This window comes from Anolis sagrei, chromosome Y (assembly GCF_037176765.1).
Source record: "Anolis sagrei isolate rAnoSag1 chromosome Y, rAnoSag1.mat, whole genome shotgun sequence".
Taxonomy (NCBI): Eukaryota; Metazoa; Chordata; class Lepidosauria; order Squamata; family Dactyloidae; genus Anolis; species Anolis sagrei.
In genome coordinates this window covers 54781231-54797486 of record NC_090035.1, presented here as the reverse complement: position 1 = coordinate 54797486, position 16256 = coordinate 54781231, and the positions used below count along the sequence as shown (strand labels likewise).

The window sequence follows — 16256 nt, the reverse complement described above, 5'->3', positions numbered from 1 at the left end:
TTGATTTCAACTAAGATACTATGAATTATGGCCTAACATAGTTTTTGAATATCACTAGAAAAGATTAGGAAAAATTGTGGAAATGTTGTGGAGATGAATATATAAGTTTGGGTGTGGCAACACTAGTTTGAGACCTGCTAATGATTGAAACATTGTGATGTAAAAGAATATATTTTGACCTTGAGTGAATATGGGCCCAGATTAGATTACACGAGACTGAGTTAAAAGTTTTGTAGGTTTAAAAATGAGACTGTGTTTGTGTTAAATGGTAAAACAAGAAAGACAAGATATGTTAAATTAAAATACATATGAAATTGTTGATGGTGTATAGAGAAAATGAGAGTATGATTTGGGGAGGGCACCTGATGAGACATAAAGTCATCTATATGCTAGAATATCCAGTGCCCCTCATGAATAATAATATAAAAATTGAGCCAAGAAACTGGCCTTTTAGATAGATAGTATAATAGACAAAACTAGGTTCTTAAAATGATCAGGTGATTGAATACTGGAAGTTGATTTTTAATAAGGAAATAATAAGGATTTATGTTTTACTGGTTTTGTATGGTTTTTATGTGTAAAGTGTTTATTTATTTATTTAGAAGTTTTCTATACCGGCCTTCTCACCTCAACGAGGGACTCAGGTCGGTTTACAGCATATATGAAAGTACAATAACATATAAGTACAACAAAGTGCAAAGTCATTGCATATTAAAATAGTACAATAAAGTACAATAAAAACATCATCATCACAATTACCTAAACCAAGTCGTCAATCCAGTCATCGTCATACTCGTAGTCACAGTTCATCACAGTTCACCACAAGGAAGGAGGTTATAGGTTCAGTCCTCGAATGCCACATTCCAGAGCCAGGTCTTTAGTAGTTTCCTGAACGTCAGGAGGGAGGGAGCAGATCTGATCTCTAGTGGGAGGGAGTTCCAAAGCCGGGGAGCCACCACCGAGAAGGCCCTGTCCCTTGTCCCCACCAACCGTGATTGCGAGGGTGGTGGGACCGAGAGCAGCCCCCCCCCCCCCGGAAGATCTTAATAGCCTTGATGACTCATAGGGAAGAATCTGTTCAGACAGGTAAACAGGTGTTCTATTCATATTTTACATTTTTTGGCCCAGTTTGTGTCCACAAAGATAATAGGTGTAACTGTTGTTAAAGACTCTCTTGAGGATAAGATATTCCACTAAGGATCAGAGATTGTCATCGTTTGAGTTGGTATATGTAAGACTCATTTAACGATTAGGACACTGCAGGATGAAGTGGGAAAATTGGAAAAACAAGCGATAATGAAAAAATGTACAGATTTTGGAAATGATGGGAAATAGGTTATATAACTATATTGATATGATGCGGTATTTCTTCCTTGTTACTGCGCTGCAGTAGAACTTATCTTCTTAGTTACAAGAAAAATGGGGGAATGAGAGGAACGGGGAACCAAAATGATCCCATTTTGTGTGTCTATCATTTTAAATTATCAGAAAAAGACACATTCCCAATTTCTATCTGAGGAGATGTGATCAGTTTTCCTTTAAGAGCAAAAAGAGGAAAAAGTGCAACCTATGCAGGAAAAGTGCTGAATATGCTTTATTACCTTACATAAGGGAGTTTGTTTATGATACAGGAAATTTTTTGCTGAACTGTATCCTGCAGATGTTCTTGCTAAGAGGAAATGTTTGCCAGAGTTATATTCTGTAGGTGTTTGTGCTAAAGGAAGTGTTTTGCTAATTTTGCATTCTCTAATGGAAAGGAAAGGGTCCATTAGAGTCCCTAAATAAGACCTCATTTATATTGCTCAATTGCGCAGCAGCTTTGCAACTTACACTGCTCTGTGTATGTCTGCTCGTTCTCAAACTGCAGTATGAAGAATAAATGTGTACTTGTTTCCAATCGTTTTGGATGTCTGGTGATACATAGTGGTAAGGCAGAAGATCCCAAAAATAGGGGGCGCTGTCCCCTTACACACTGAGCAAAATGTTCAAAACTTTCCAAAACTTCCAAGACTTCGAATCCTTCCTCAATGGTTTGAAAGTGTTATTTCCTGTTTCATTGGGTGGTCTTTACTTTGAAAGTAGTTGTTTTACTCCAGAAAAGGGGGGGGGGGAGAGAAAAGGCAGGAAATACATCTAATTTATTTTTAAACACTGTTCAGGCTCCAGCCGAGTAGCAAGGGGAAAGGAAAGGTAGGAAATACATCCAGTTTGTTTTAAACTCTGCCCAGGCTCCAGCCGAGAAGTGGGGAAAAGCTGGATCATTTCCGACTCACTTACTTCTTTGTAACAGAAATGGCGGAAAAAGCTAAGGAAGGGCAAAGGGACTTCTGGTTTCCTTAAAAACTTTGAAATTGCTTCAAAAAACAAAACTTTCCAAATTTAATCCGAGTTACGAAGATTCTGACCGAACCAAACCATGCCTAATATATATATCCCAATATGATAAGTCTCTAAGAGAAAGGAAAGGTAAGAGAGCCTTTGGAAAGGACTGTTTAATGGTAATAAGGTGTTAACAGCATTACAAGTGGTAGTTTCACTCTGCTTTATGCTACCAGTCTTTTACAACATTTTCCCCCTGCTGAAAGTTGCAAGCTTTCCTTTTTCTTCCTGATCTGAGAACAGGTCATTGACCCCATTCCTGTGTGCTTTATGACCATTCACTGACTGCAGGGCTCCCTGCCATGGTACACAGGTGTGTCATGCCTTGTCATTTCACAAACCTTTGAAAGGCCTTGTTCCGTCTCCCAGGAGTATGGGTTTTGCATTACCTTTTAGTTGCTGGAAACAGTCTCTCCTTGTGTTTCTCCCAGGCTGCTGCAGCCTTTGCAAGGCCTAAAAGGTTAGCAGCCAGAGGCAGGAAGGCCAGTTTGCAGGCTCTCTGCAATGATTTGCCCAGATAGTAACTTTTGAGCCCTCCCCTTTTACCAGGTCAGACTTCCATTTTGGAGCCTTCCCTGCCCCATTCAGTTCTAAAGAAGGAATTGGATGTGCTAGAGGCCTGTTCAGGAAGCTCGGAGAAATCATTGCAAGTACTAAAATAAAACAAATATATTGAGTCATTGAGACCTATAGATAGATAGGTAGATAGATAGATTCATTGAGTTATTGAGCTATAGGGAACAATTGAATACAGATAGAGTTTATTATGCTATAGAGAAATTATAGATAGATCAATAGAAGAGCTATTTATTTAGATAGATAGTATTGGGCATTTGCCTCCAAAGTTGATTTTGAGTTATAGATAGGAGAAAAACCTGCTTTTTCTTACCATAGGGGCTCAAGATTAGGATAGAAGAAATCCACAATTTATTATACCTTTTGGAGGAAAGCTGCCTCAATATCTGTATATAAGAAAACTCATCTCTATACTTTAGTCATTGACTGCTGGTAACATTAATAAGCTGAGCCAAGTCTACAAGGACTTTGTTAATAAATACCCTGTTTGCTGTTTTACACCTGAAGTGGACTCAGTTACTCAGAAGGTTTGAGCCTCTAAAGAAAGACCCCAGCGGTCCGCTCAGGCAAAGAGAGTAGCACATCATAAGGTGTTTGGGTGTGACGGCACAGGCCTTGATTGTTCACTGACTCTTGCGGCTGGCACTCAACTAACTTTCCTTCTATTGTTTAATTTTATGTGTAAGACCTGATCTGTGCAAATCTGATTATCATATCTTTAGTTCATTAATGGGTTGAAGTGTGATCACTTGTTGGATCAACAAACAGGAGAAATAGGGAAGACAGAAACAGGTGCATGCAGTTTTCCATAAAAGTAAGAGGTGTAGCCACTGTATTATGTGTACTCTTTAGTTTTCTCTGGAGAAGCCTCATAATAATTGGTCTGTTAGGTGTTTTTTGTCTCCCCCACCCTTTCTTCATTATCAGCAAAGAGCAACTGTCTGAGTTCCAGGTTGCTGGTTCCAAGGCTAAATCTTTATAAGCTGTTTTGCCACTGGGCTGTCTTTCTTGGGCTGTAAACCATATGTGTCTGTGTACATACTCCTTGGCAGTTACCTCGGCTATATCCTGAAACCTGATTACACACCTGAAGCCTTGGTGCTTTGGTACAGGTTGGGTTAATGAGTTTGTTTATACTGATAAGGACAATTGAGATAAAAGTAGTCCCCTGGGTCTCCTGGCCCCAGCTGGCACCTTCACTGAGAAAACCTTTCTCCGGGCCACGTGAAGTCGTCTCCGTTTCTCCCCAGCCAATTGGTTCAGGGTTGACTTGTTTTTCAATGAGCCGGTGGCTGCTTGTCAAAGGGAGGTCAAAGCTGTTAGTGGGTGTGGTTTCCAATCATCCTTTCAGTGGCCTTATAAGTGAAGCTGGGAAACGGCAGCTACAGGGAGAGGCTAGGGAGTGAGCAAAAGGTGTTGTGGTACAAGACAGTTGCCAAGCCACCTGTATAGGGTTCCTTACGTTCTGCTCCAACCTGGTCATGGAATGCGAAAAGTGCCCGTGGCACCATGAGGAAAACCAGAACGCCATCCTCTACACCCTCCTGAGCCAGAACTTGAGCCCCAACAGGAACAGCACTGGCTTTTCCCAAAAGAGCTGCATGTGCCACAAACGCCGCATGGTCTGCCTCCGGACCCCTCAGGTGACCTGCCAGGTGGCCTCTGGTGTCTTGGTGAAGATCATCACCGTTGTGAAGAACCTGCCGTCCTTCCAGCTCCTGCCCTGGGATGTCCAGTTCCTGCTTCTGGATAGCTGCTGGGCACCTCTCTTCCTTCTGGGGCTGGTCCAGGAGATGGTGACCTTTGAGGTGATGGAGACCCCCGCCCCCAGCATGCTGGAGAGGATCATCCTTGATGGGCCCTGCAAGAAGCAGGAGCCTCAGAGGACACAGCCCACACTGGCCAGTGTGCAGCGGCTACAGTGCTGCTTGAACTCTTTCTATAGCCTGGACCTGAGCCCTAAAGAGTATGCCTACCTGAAAGGTGCCATTCTTTTCAACCCTGGTAAGTCCTGCTTGAACCCATGAGCAGTAAGAAGGTCTGAGAGAAATGAGCCAGCTTTTCATAAGAAATAGGAGGGAAGGGGAAAGCCAGTATGGCGAAGAGCAGCATTTCTCAAACTTCCTAATGTTGTGACCAATTAATACAGTTCCTCATGTTGTGGTGACCCCCAACCATAAAATTATTTTTTGTCAAGAGTGCCTTGAGAAACTGCAAATGGCTTCTGATGTGAGAGAATTGGCCATCTGCAAGGACGTTGCCCAGGGTACACACCCGGATGTTTGATGTTTTACCATCTTTGTGGGAAGCTTCTCTCATGTCCCCGCATGGGGAACTGGAGCTGACAGATGGAGCTTATCTGTGCTCTCCCCGGATTCAAACCTCCAACCTGCCGGCACAAGGGTTTAACCCATTGTGCCACCGAGGGCTCCATTATTTTAGTTGCTGCTTCATAACAGTAATTTTGCTACTGTTATGAATCATAATGTAAATATCTCATATGCAGGATGTATTTTCATTCACTGGAACAAATTTGGCACAAATACCCAATACACCCACATTTGAATGTTGGGGGAGTTGATTTTGTGAGCCTTATGTTCTTACGTGAAAGCTCATAGGTACTCCAGGATGACTCCTTAGTTTGCAAGTATATTATGAAGCCCTTGTTCAATTAGAACATGGAAAGCCAGGGTTCTGTTGTCTAATTAATTTACATCGTTTCAGCCCCATGTTGTGAAAGAGATTATGCCAGGCAAACCCAGGTCCGAGGCTGGTTGTGGTCCCTTGGAATATTTTCTTAGATTCTCTCTTACCATCCTATCCTTCCTTTCTTCTCACTTTCCTTCCTCTTTCCCTTCCTTCCTTACCTCCCTCTTCCCTCCATCCCTTCCACCCTGTCATCCTTCTTTCCCTCTCCCTCTTTCTCCTTCCTTTTATCTTTCCTTCCTTCTCTCTTTCCTCCCTCCACTCCCTCCATTCCCTTCCACTCTTCCTTCCTCTCTTCCTTTCTTCCCTCTCTTTTTCATCCTTTCCTTCTTGGGGATATAGAGCTGAGAGAAGAGAAGGTTGAGAGGGAACATGAGAATCATGTTTCAAGATTTCAAAGGGTGTCCCATTGAGGAGGATGAGGGGGGAAACTGATTTTCTGCTGCCTTAGAGACCAGGGCACAAGGGAACAATGGGTTCAAATGGTAGGAAAAGAGATTTGACTGAAAAGATTAGGAAGAACTTCCTGTTAGTAATGAAGTCATACGGACTTTAGGAGGGTCTCCCCAGTAAGAGAGAACCCTAGGACTGCACCAAAGAGGGTCTGCAACTTTGGTGAGGACAGAAAAGACGGATTTCAGCGATATTAAAAAATAATAATTGTCTCACCAAAGCAGAAGAAGAGGCGACCGAGGCTTTTAATTGAGTGATTCAGCTGAAGCGGATGCAATTGCAGGGATAGCTCACCTACAAGCATGCTGTTACAAAGTTTGCAAGCATTTTATAGCAAAAACATGTACAGAGATTTCAAAATTCCCGCCCTCCCTTCCCCGCCCAGCTTGATGGTGATTGGCTGGTGGCCGAACAGCTGGGAGGAGGCTTGGCGGCCCGCCCTCAGCCTGGAATAATCACAAGGCTTCCCTGCTTCAGGGGAGCCTATCAGGACGCTTTCCCCGCTTCGGGGATTGACGAAGCAGGGAAGAGGAGGCGGGACGATCAGGGACAATGGAGAGTAATAGGATTATGACATTCTTGAAACCTACGTGTCCTTGCGTCCGGGAAATCGGCCAGCTGCGGGATTGGATTATTGTCTTGATAATGAGAAGTTGATTGATTTAAGAAGAGTTTTCCTGTCCCTGATCTGATAAGGTGTGTTTGTGATGTGTCTTGGGTGAGGCAAAAACGGAGTTGGGCAGAACACAGTCTGGCCCATATTGTTTCTATTAATCCGGGGAAATTGGCCAGCTGGGGGATTGGGTTATTGTCTTGATAATGAGAAGTTGATTGATTTAAGAAGAGTTTTCCTGTCCCTGATCTGATAAGGTGTGTTTGTGTTGTGTCTTGGGTGAGGCAAAAATAGAGCTGGGCAGAAGACCCCCTGTTGGCAGTCTGGCCCGTATTGTTTTTTTAATCAAAACTTGACCAGAGGAGATGCCTATCAATCAGCCTAACTCAGAGAATCAATAGGAACTTCCTGGGCTATTGTCCATGCAAGAGTTTGTGTAATGTTTGTTTTTGTGAGAGCAACAGCCCCCTCGAGCAGCTTGATGCTTCCTGGCCATCGCTCTAAGGTTGGGGAAGGGGCCAAGAGTTGGGCAAAGCAAAAGGGCAAAGGATAGTTCATAAAAAGATATACATACATTCAAATCATAAACATTTCATAGCAATAAACCCCGTCCTTGTCCCACATTCCAAGTATATTTAATAAAAGATTTAATGTCATTTGGAGACTTTGAGTCCAGTGTCTCTAAAGAAAGTTCATGGGGAAATGGTGTTTTCTGAAGTTCCAAACAGGCAACAGAAAGTCCTCGATCTTTGCAAAGGCTGGCAGATGGAACTCCAGCTGTGCTGCAATGGATTCACGCTTTGGTCCTTGGAAAACTAGGACTCCCCTGTGGCCAGACTCTTTCCCGAAGTCCCATGGGGGAACTGCATCGAGTCCCCGGGTCCGGAGCTTGGCAGAGGCGAGGGGCAGAGGGGAGCAATGGAGCCACAGTAATGGAACCGGCACATTTGACAATCAGTTGTTTCTAATAAAATATATTCTCAAAACTTGAGAGGTTATTTCCCGAGTGTAGGGGTCCAAAATAAGAAAAGCGAGATGGTAGATAGGGTTAGAATTTAGTACAGAAAAATAAGACATTAAAATGGAGCCAACCTGCCATTTTGTGGATACGGAGATCTGAAAGGAAAAACTCCGTATCAGCGGTTTCAAGCGGCACGGATCAGGCATCCCCGGAACGCCAGGGAGGCATTCCGGGCAGGCTTGCAGTCTCCCGCGGCCTGGAAAAGGTTGAATTCATGCATTTAGTTGGTTCAGGCCAGAAGTGACACAAAGTATCAGGCTAGAAAGTTAAAAAGTTGCAATTTCAAGTACCTTTATTAAGGGAATAGTTACAAAGTTAGGACTTGGGGAAAAGTGAGAAAAGGCATAGAGGTTTGGTACAGTCCCTGTTTGAGCTGTCTGTTGGGGCACATTTCATCAGGTTGTCCAAATTTGGGCTTCCAGGAACTGCGGAACTCTCTGCTGCGGGTCAGACCACATTGAAGGCGGGGACCTCCGTTGCCCTCGATGACAACTCCCCACTTGGAAACAGACATAGGCCACGCCTACTTAAAATTTCCGCCCAAGCATTGTACCCAGCCAGAGGCAGCAAGGACATCTGGCGAGATAGATTTGAATGTTCCCTTTTCCGACAAATTTTGAACTGAGAGGGAATGTGAGACCAACAGCAGCTCAAAACAAGGAGGAAAAGAATGAGACCTAGGAAAACTAGAAAGCCTTTTCTTAGCCAGTCTAGAGAGGGAAGCCAATCTGTCAAAAAGCTGAGATCAAAGCCAGTGGTCTTCTGAATTCCAGCTGCCAAATTTCTCATACCCTCTATGGCTTTCTTGACTACAGGGGTCTGGTCAGTCAAATTAAAGCAACACATGTGGTGCACACTCTCACAGCCATAATGATTCTTTAACAACAAGAAATCAATGGCAGCACGATTGTCCAACACAGCTTCTCTTAGCTCATGCAACTCTGAAGCTATGGAAGCTAGGGCTTGTGAGGTGAAAATGGTGTTCTTGACCAGAGCACAGGCCAGATGTTTAATGACCCTGTAGTTCATGCCAGCTGCCACCCCAGGGGTGAACAGGACTGTTGCTACAAATTGAGGAATGCCCTTGATAACCACAGAGGGATCACAATTTGGGTCCAAGTTTTGGATGGACCTAGCCTCCCTGGCCAAAGAGTGTGCCAGCTGTAGGTCATTTTTGGAAAGCATAAAAATTGACAGCCTGCCCAGAGCACAATTTCCCAAGGAAGAATTGGCTAGCAGATAACTATAGGCTGTCTGCCCACATAGGAAGAACCAACCTGGGGGCAAAACCAAATGAGCATTCATATAGGGCAATTTTTCTATGGAAGAACAATTTAGTGAATTATCCTTGGGCAATTTCTGGCACTTTCCCACACATTTGGGGATTTGAAAACAGTGGGAAGCGTGGGGGCTGTGGGCCAATTTAATAGCCACCATGCTAGGTTCCCTTTCCTTGGCAGCCCTTCCCCATACAGACAAGTCTTTGTAAGACATGGGCTTTCTGAAAAATAGTATAATTTCAAAAAATTTCCAGAGATTCTGGAACCCCAATCAGACATGAGGAGAACAAATCAGTGGCAGTGATCCCACTTGACAGACAGAAATCAGAAACGAGAACTCTGGATGCCAACTGCTGCCAGAAATTAGTCTTGGTCGATAACCATTCATATAGCACAGGGCTTGAAGCTGTGCACTGTGTTAGGGATATTAAACAGAAAAAGACAGGGAAAAGCATGCTGAAGTTGCGTGGTGCTGATGGACAGCTCCGCCCAGGAAATAATAGGAATAAAATAGGCTCACGGTTCCAAATGGTGCTGAAAGAACAGCTCCGCTGCGCTCGCGGGGGCCTAGTGGAAATCGAAAGCAGGAGACTCTCTAAAGTGCACTGTCAAAATCAGCTGTTGGGGTTTTGAAAGGTGGCTTCCTGTGGTGCTAGAAGCACGAAATTAGGAGGGGGGGTTCAGGAGGTGTCTTCGACCTCGTGCGTGACGTTTCTTCTTCCTGGGGGCCTCAGAAGGTGGTGGGTAGGCTGGGTCAGTGGGAAGTGTTACTTTCTGGAACAAAAGCCGCAGGTCCTCTCCAGGCTCGACGGCCCGCTGTTCTTCGTCCTCCTCCTCCTCAGCGGACCCCACTTCTGGCTGGCTCTGGGGCTGGTTTCAAGCCCGATGGACCCAAGCCCGGATGCCAGATACCTTGGCTGCTGTGTGTGTGGTTAGAAGGATCTGATGAGGTCCGACCCACTTTTCCGACAAAGCCTCCGGCCTCCACGTCTGCATGAGGACACCAATGGAGAAGTCGTGGACAAGAGCATCCAAAGGGACAGGAAGGTGGGAAAGCAGATACCTATTCAAAGAAGAAAGGATGGAGGTGAGAAATGACAGCCTTTCTCTAACACTATCAGACCCAACCTTGTGCAGATGCTCAGCCTTCAGAGGAACCTGGGAAAGGCCTACCATAAAGAATTTCAAAAGGACTCAGCTTCAACCCACCCGAGGAGCCACCCTAATCCGAGTGAGAGCAAGAGGAAGGGCATCAGGCCAAGGCAAGCTCGCCTGCTGACAGATTTTAGCCAACTCTCTCTTGATGGTCTGGTTCATCCTTTCAACCTTGTCGCTGGCCTCAGGGTGCTAGCTGGTATGTAAGTCTCACTTGATCTGGAGGGCCTGGGCGACCTGCTGGGTTGTCTTGGAGATGAAAGTTGTCTGAGGAGAGGCAGATGGGCAGTCAGAAGCGGGGGATGATGTGGTTGAGGTGGGCATGGCTTACTTCCTTGGCAGTGCAGGTGTAACAGGTGTAACAGTGGCCATTCACTGTAACAGTCCACAAATACCAACAGGTACTTGTACCTCTTACTGGATGGCAATTCAGCAAAGTCCACTTGCCACACTTGCCCTAGTTGGAGGCCTGCCTTGAGATGCCCCACTTCTGGCTTCTTCTGGATCTTAGGGTTGTTCTTCAGACACAGGAGACATCGCCCACAGGCCCAGATGGATTGTTGGGCCATGCGAGGACCGATGAAGAAAGTCCTGAGATGATCCAGCATGGCATCATGACCCCAATGGGTGCTCTTGTGAAGGCGGAGGGCCACTTCATGCTTGAGGGGATCTGTCAAGAGCAGACGGCCTTGGCTGTCCTTCTACCAGCCCTCTTCCTGCTTCAGATCCTCTCCCTTTGCAAACTCATCATCCATAGTTCCATACACAGGGAGAGTAGTCACGGTGGTGTCAGGAATCAGGGCCCCTAGGAAGGTGGGTTCCTGGTTGGCAGCCCCCTTGGCTGCTGCGTCTGCTCTCCGGTTCCCCTTAGCAGTGTCCTGGTCCCCTGTCTGGTGCCCCCTGCAGTGAATGACAGCAACTGCAGAAGGCTTGCAAACAGCTTCTAAGAGTCTTAAAATTTCAGCCTGGTGTTTGACAGGGCTGCCAGCTGTTGTCAGCAGCCCCCTCTCCTTCCAAATGGCTCCATGGGCATGAAGCACATGAAAGGCAAACTTAGAGTCCGTGTAGATGTTGGCAGTCTTTCCCTCAGCCAGCTCTAAGGCTCTGGTGAGGGCGATGAGTTCCGCCCTTTGGGCAGAGGTGTCAGGGGGAAGCGGCTCTGCCTCTATGGTGTCCCATAGAGTGACTACTGCATACCCTGCTCTTCTCTCCCCACGGTGGATGCTGCTGCTGTCGTCTGTGAAGAACTCTAGCTCTGCATCTGGAAGGGGCTGGTCCTTGAGGTGAGGTCTGGGCAGCTGGAGTAGACTTCCTCAAAGGTGGCGATGCAGTCGTGGGGCTCCTGGTCATCTCCCTCGGCAGTCTCGATGGGCATCAGTGTGGCTGGGTGGTGGCCAAGATGAGGTCTCCCTGGTCGATGAGGAGGGCCTGATAGCAAGTGAGCTGCCAGCAGACAGCCAGTTGGTCCCCTTAGCATCCAGGACAGCCAGGATGCTATGGGGGACATAGACAGTCATAGGTTGGCCCAACGTCAGCTTCCTGGCCTCTTCAGCTACCATGGCAGTGGCAGCCACAGCTCTCAGGCAGGCAGGCTACCCAAGGCTAGTGTGATCCAGCCACTTGGAGAAGTAAGTGACTGGCCTCTTGGTGCTGCCCAGAGGTTGGGTCAGCACCCCCGCTGCCACCCCCTGCCACTCGTGGATGTAAAGGAAGAAAGGCTTGGCCATGTCTAGGAGCCCTAGGGCCGGGGCAGATATGAGGCCTTTCTTGATGGCTTCAAAGGCAGTCCTGCACTTGGCAGGCCAAACAAGGAATGTCTCTGGCCCAGATGTTGCCTCATACAGGGGCCTGGCAAGCAGTCCAAAGTTCGGCAACCACATTCTACAGAACCCAGCCATGCCTAAGAACCCTCTCAGCTGTTTCTTGGTCTTGGGCTCCCGGACCTTGCAGATGGCCTCCTTCCTCTCTGGTCCTAGCGCCCTCTGTCCTTGACTGACATCAAATGCCAGGTACCTTACAGTGTCCTCGCAGATCTGGGCCTTCTTCTTGGATACCTTGAATCCAGCCTCACCCAGGAAGTTGAGAAGACTGATGGTAAGCCATTCACAGGTGTCCTTATCTCCACAGCAAAGAAGTAGGTTGTCAATGTACTGCAGCAGGACTCCCTGGTCACAATCCGGCCATTTCTCCAACTCCGAGGCAAGGCTTTGGCTGAAAATCGTAGGTGAACAGGTAAAGCCCTGAGGCAAGACCTGCCAGCAAAGCTGCACCCAGCTGGCAGTGCCCACATGCTCTCACTCAAAGGCAAAGATCTCCCTCGGCAGTCTCGATGGGCATCAGTGTGGCTGGGTGGTGGCTATCTTCATGAACTGGGTTAGAAAAGAACGCATCTTTCAAGTCAAGGACAGTAAAGCATGAGCAAGAAGGAGGGATAGTAGAGAGAAGAGTGTAAGGATTTGGCACCACGGGATGTATGTCCACCACTATGGCATTGATGGCCTAAGGTCTTGAACAAAATGAAATTCGTCCAAATTCGGCTTACGAATGGGGAGGACCGGTGTGTTGTAAGGTGAGGCACATTCTCTTAACAGAGAATGCTGTAAGAAATTATCAATAATAGACTGGAGCCCCTGGCGGGCTTCCAGAGAAATCCTATACTGGGGGATCCTAGGAGGTGTTGTGTCAGGCTTGAGGGCAATAGTAACAGGGGCAGTGTTCTTGGCTCTCCCTGGGACCCCATCTGCCCAAACAATAGGGTCCACCTGTTGGAGGATAGCTAAGGGGATCAGATCAGCTTCTGGGCTGGGCTGATGGAGCAAAAAGGCCTGTGCCCTCCACCCTTCCTCTTCAGGCACAGCCAGGATAATCTTTTCTGGCCCAAAAGCAACCTGAGCCCTGATCTTACACACAATGTCTCGGCCCAGAAGGGGAACAGGACATTCAGGCATGTAAAGAAACTCATGAGACAAAGTCTTCCCTCCCACCTCACACTCCATGGGCTTCAGGAAGGAACATTTTGCCTCTCTCCCTGAGACCCCCACTAACTGAGTTTTCCTGCTTCCCAACTCAGTCCCTCAAAATCCCTGTGATCACTGAGTGGGTTGCCCCACAGTCCAAAAGAAAGTCAACTGTCCTCCCAAACTTCAGTGGCACAATTGGATTGCTAGGAGCCAAGACAATCTGCTTTCCTAGTCACATGACCCTCTCATGGGCTCCCCTCTCCCTGAGCTCAGGGCATTCCCGCTTGAAATGTCCCCTCCCCTGACAATGAAAACACCTCACCTCTCTCAGCCTTCCCTGCCTCCCTTGGTCCTGGTCCCTCCAGGCTGGCCTGTCCCTATGATCCCTCTGCCTTCTGTCCCTGTCCCTTTCTGCCAAAGCAGCCACCATGCTGGTGGTTTGAACCTCTGCTTGAGCCTTCTGATCATCTTCTTCCTTCTGGACAGCAGCATTCTCCCGATTGCGGAAAACTTTGAAAGCAATATTGATTAACTGTGAAATTGGCATTGCCTCCACAGCTTCCAGCTTCTGGAGCTTGAACCGGATGTCCTTCCAATGAACAGAGAGTTCAAGGTGGGATGGAATTGAGGGTCAGTGGGGTCAATATTGGTCCATTGTCTTGCAGTGCAGCAGAGCCTGTCGTAAAAGTCAGAAGGACTTTCATTGGGCTCTTGTTTGAGATCATAAAATTTGGACAAGTTCAATGGGCAAGGGTAAACTAAGGGCAAGGCAACCAAAATGGCACGATGGAAACCCTTCAGGGCCAGCCAGCCTGCATCAGAGTTGTAATCCCACCCTGGGTCCTCCTTGGTTGGGAAAATCAGTTCACTATCCCTCCCATCATCTACATCTGCTTTCATGACTTCTGCCTGAGCTGCTGCCAGCAGACGGTGCTTCTCTTCTTGGGTGAGAAGAATAGCCAGCAGGGTCATGACATCCCCCCAGGTGGGACGATGGGTGAGGAAGATGGTCCTAAACAGTTCCACCATTTCTGATGGATCCTGAGACAAAGGGGCAGTGTTTCATTTCCAATTTATGAGGTCAGAGGTGGAGAAAGGAACGTGGATGAGGACTGGCATTGCCTCCCCAGCTTCCAGCTTCTGGAGTTTGAGCCGGATGTCCTACATGTTCTTCCAATGAACAGAGAGTTCAAGTTGGAATGGAATTGAGGGTCCCTACTACTCCCTACTCCCTACTACATCTCTGAGGGGGGCTTGAATGTTTGTAGGATGGTTGCGCAGGTTGCCCTTGGTTATGAGGGGCTGAAAGGGGTCATTTGGGTCAGTGGGGGTGCTTTGGGAAGCCTGGGAAGGAGCAGAGGAAGGGATCAGGGTCTGCAGGGCTTGAGAGGGGGTCCCTACAGATGCTGGTGGAGCTGCCTGGGGGCAGCAGGGGGCTTGAGGAGGTGTATGCAAAGGGGCAAAGGGATTGGGCAAACAGAGGGCAAAATGGTCTGGTTGGGGGCCAGAGGGTGCCTGGGAAGCCAGGGCAGAAGGGGTCAGTGGGTCAAAGGGGCTGTGAATGGACGGGGCAAATGAGGAGGAAAATGGAGAAACAGGGTGGCTGAGAGCCAGTGAGGGGGTCTGGGATGAGCTTGGGGGGAGAAGGGATGGAGACTGGGCAAGAGAAAATGGGATGGGGCTGTTGGAATATGTTGGAGGAGACTGGGGAGGAAGATACAAAGGAGTAGAAGCACTTTGGATAGAAGGACCAGGGGATTGAGAAGAGGAACTCTCTGCCGCAGGAGAATTGGATCAACCCTGTGGTAGGGAAACTTGGAGTGTGGGGACCCCAGGGAGGAGGGGTTGGTCAGAAAGGGTTCCCTGGGGTATTGTGGGATATTGGGTGGGGGCTGAAGGAGGAGATGGTGCTGGTGGAGAGGTGGGTGGGGGTCTGGGGTGATAAGGAGGGGGACAAGCGAAAACTTCAAGGAGGTCCTCCTCAGAAGGAGGTAAAGGGTATGGAGAGGGGTGTGAGGAAGTTAATAATAATTTGCATGATTTAAACTGTATTTATGTGTTTGTATTGGCTGCAGTAACTCTGGAGCGGCCTATTTCAAAGGAATCCTCCATCTGTGTTGCCATGGAGACCAAGGCAAACCGGAAGAAAGTGGGAGGAGCCTAGAGGGGAGAGTTTTGAAAACAGACAGTTAGTGAGGCTGTTAAGAGTTGCGAGTGGGTCAGTTAAGATTGGAGGGTGAGGAGTTGGTAGTGAAAAGTATTAGGAGGCGGTAGCTGAAAGAGAGTGAATTGTGAAGCAAAGTTTCGAGGCTTTGGAAAGCCAGATTAAGCTACTGGAAGTTTCTTAGGCTAGAGAGGCTGATAAGGGAAACATAGCCAGTATTCTTTTAGTCTAAGGAAAGGCTAAAGAATAAGCTTATTAAGTATCTGATCAAGGGAGGATCAGATAAGGGAGATATCCCTGTATTGAAACTTTATTTAGTAATAAGTGCTTCACCTCAGGAAGATACTGTGTAACCTGAAAGAGTGAAACGTTCAACCAACCAAGTATTATTCTGAGTTCTATAAGAAAAGTTACAACTTGCAACCACACTCTTTGTGCTCAATAAATTTGTTAACTTTTGTTTGAAGACTGCCTCATCTCCATCAATTCTGCATCCAGTGTGCCATTTCTCACAATAATACATCTTACCTCACGTTGGTGGCAGAAATACAGAGAAATAAATAATAAATCTCCCTCTACTCTCCTGTTACACAACAGCACTTGTAATTTAGCTACTCCTCTGCTGACAACTTCACAAATTGGTGGTAGTGATAATTACTGCATCCTCCCAGGGGCTTTTGGGAGAAAGGGGTTTTGTGGCCGCCTCCTTGCACGGTAAGAGTTGGGCACGTTCTCCTCCCTTCAACCCCTTCTGGCTCATGCCCAAAAAGCATGAAGCATAAGCAAGTTCCTTCCACTTGGCCCTATCATGGCAGTCCACTTAAAGCTTCAAAATGAGCTCCTGGTCCAAACTGCCATGAGGAAACTGTAGCGGTCAGCGGAAGAGAATGATTATAAAAATGTATTTAAAATGAATATAGGAAAAGCATACCTTAAAAATACTGGCGAG

The 16256-nt window shown here is 47.1% G+C and overlaps 2 protein-coding genes across 5 annotated transcripts in view; both read left to right on the top strand.

The window, feature by feature from the left end:
- The window catches only part of LOC137095197 (nuclear migration protein nudC-like), a 118472-nt gene that overhangs the window by 62264 nt on the left and 39952 nt on the right, over positions 1-16256 (top strand). The window lies entirely within an intron of this gene.
- Positions 3668-5496, top strand: LOC137095198 (nuclear receptor subfamily 0 group B member 2-like). Its single transcript, XM_067461584.1, has one exon. It carries the CDS (start codon positions 4437-4439, stop codon positions 4980-4982), a length of 546 nt encoding a protein of 181 aa, XP_067317685.1. The 5' UTR covers positions 3668-4436; the 3' UTR covers positions 4983-5496.

What these genes read in the sequence shown, in the direction of transcription:
- LOC137095198 (XM_067461584.1), top strand. Translation starts at nt 4,437, where the DNA reads ATGGAATGCGAAAAGTGCCCGTGGCACCATGAGGAAAACCAGAACGCC.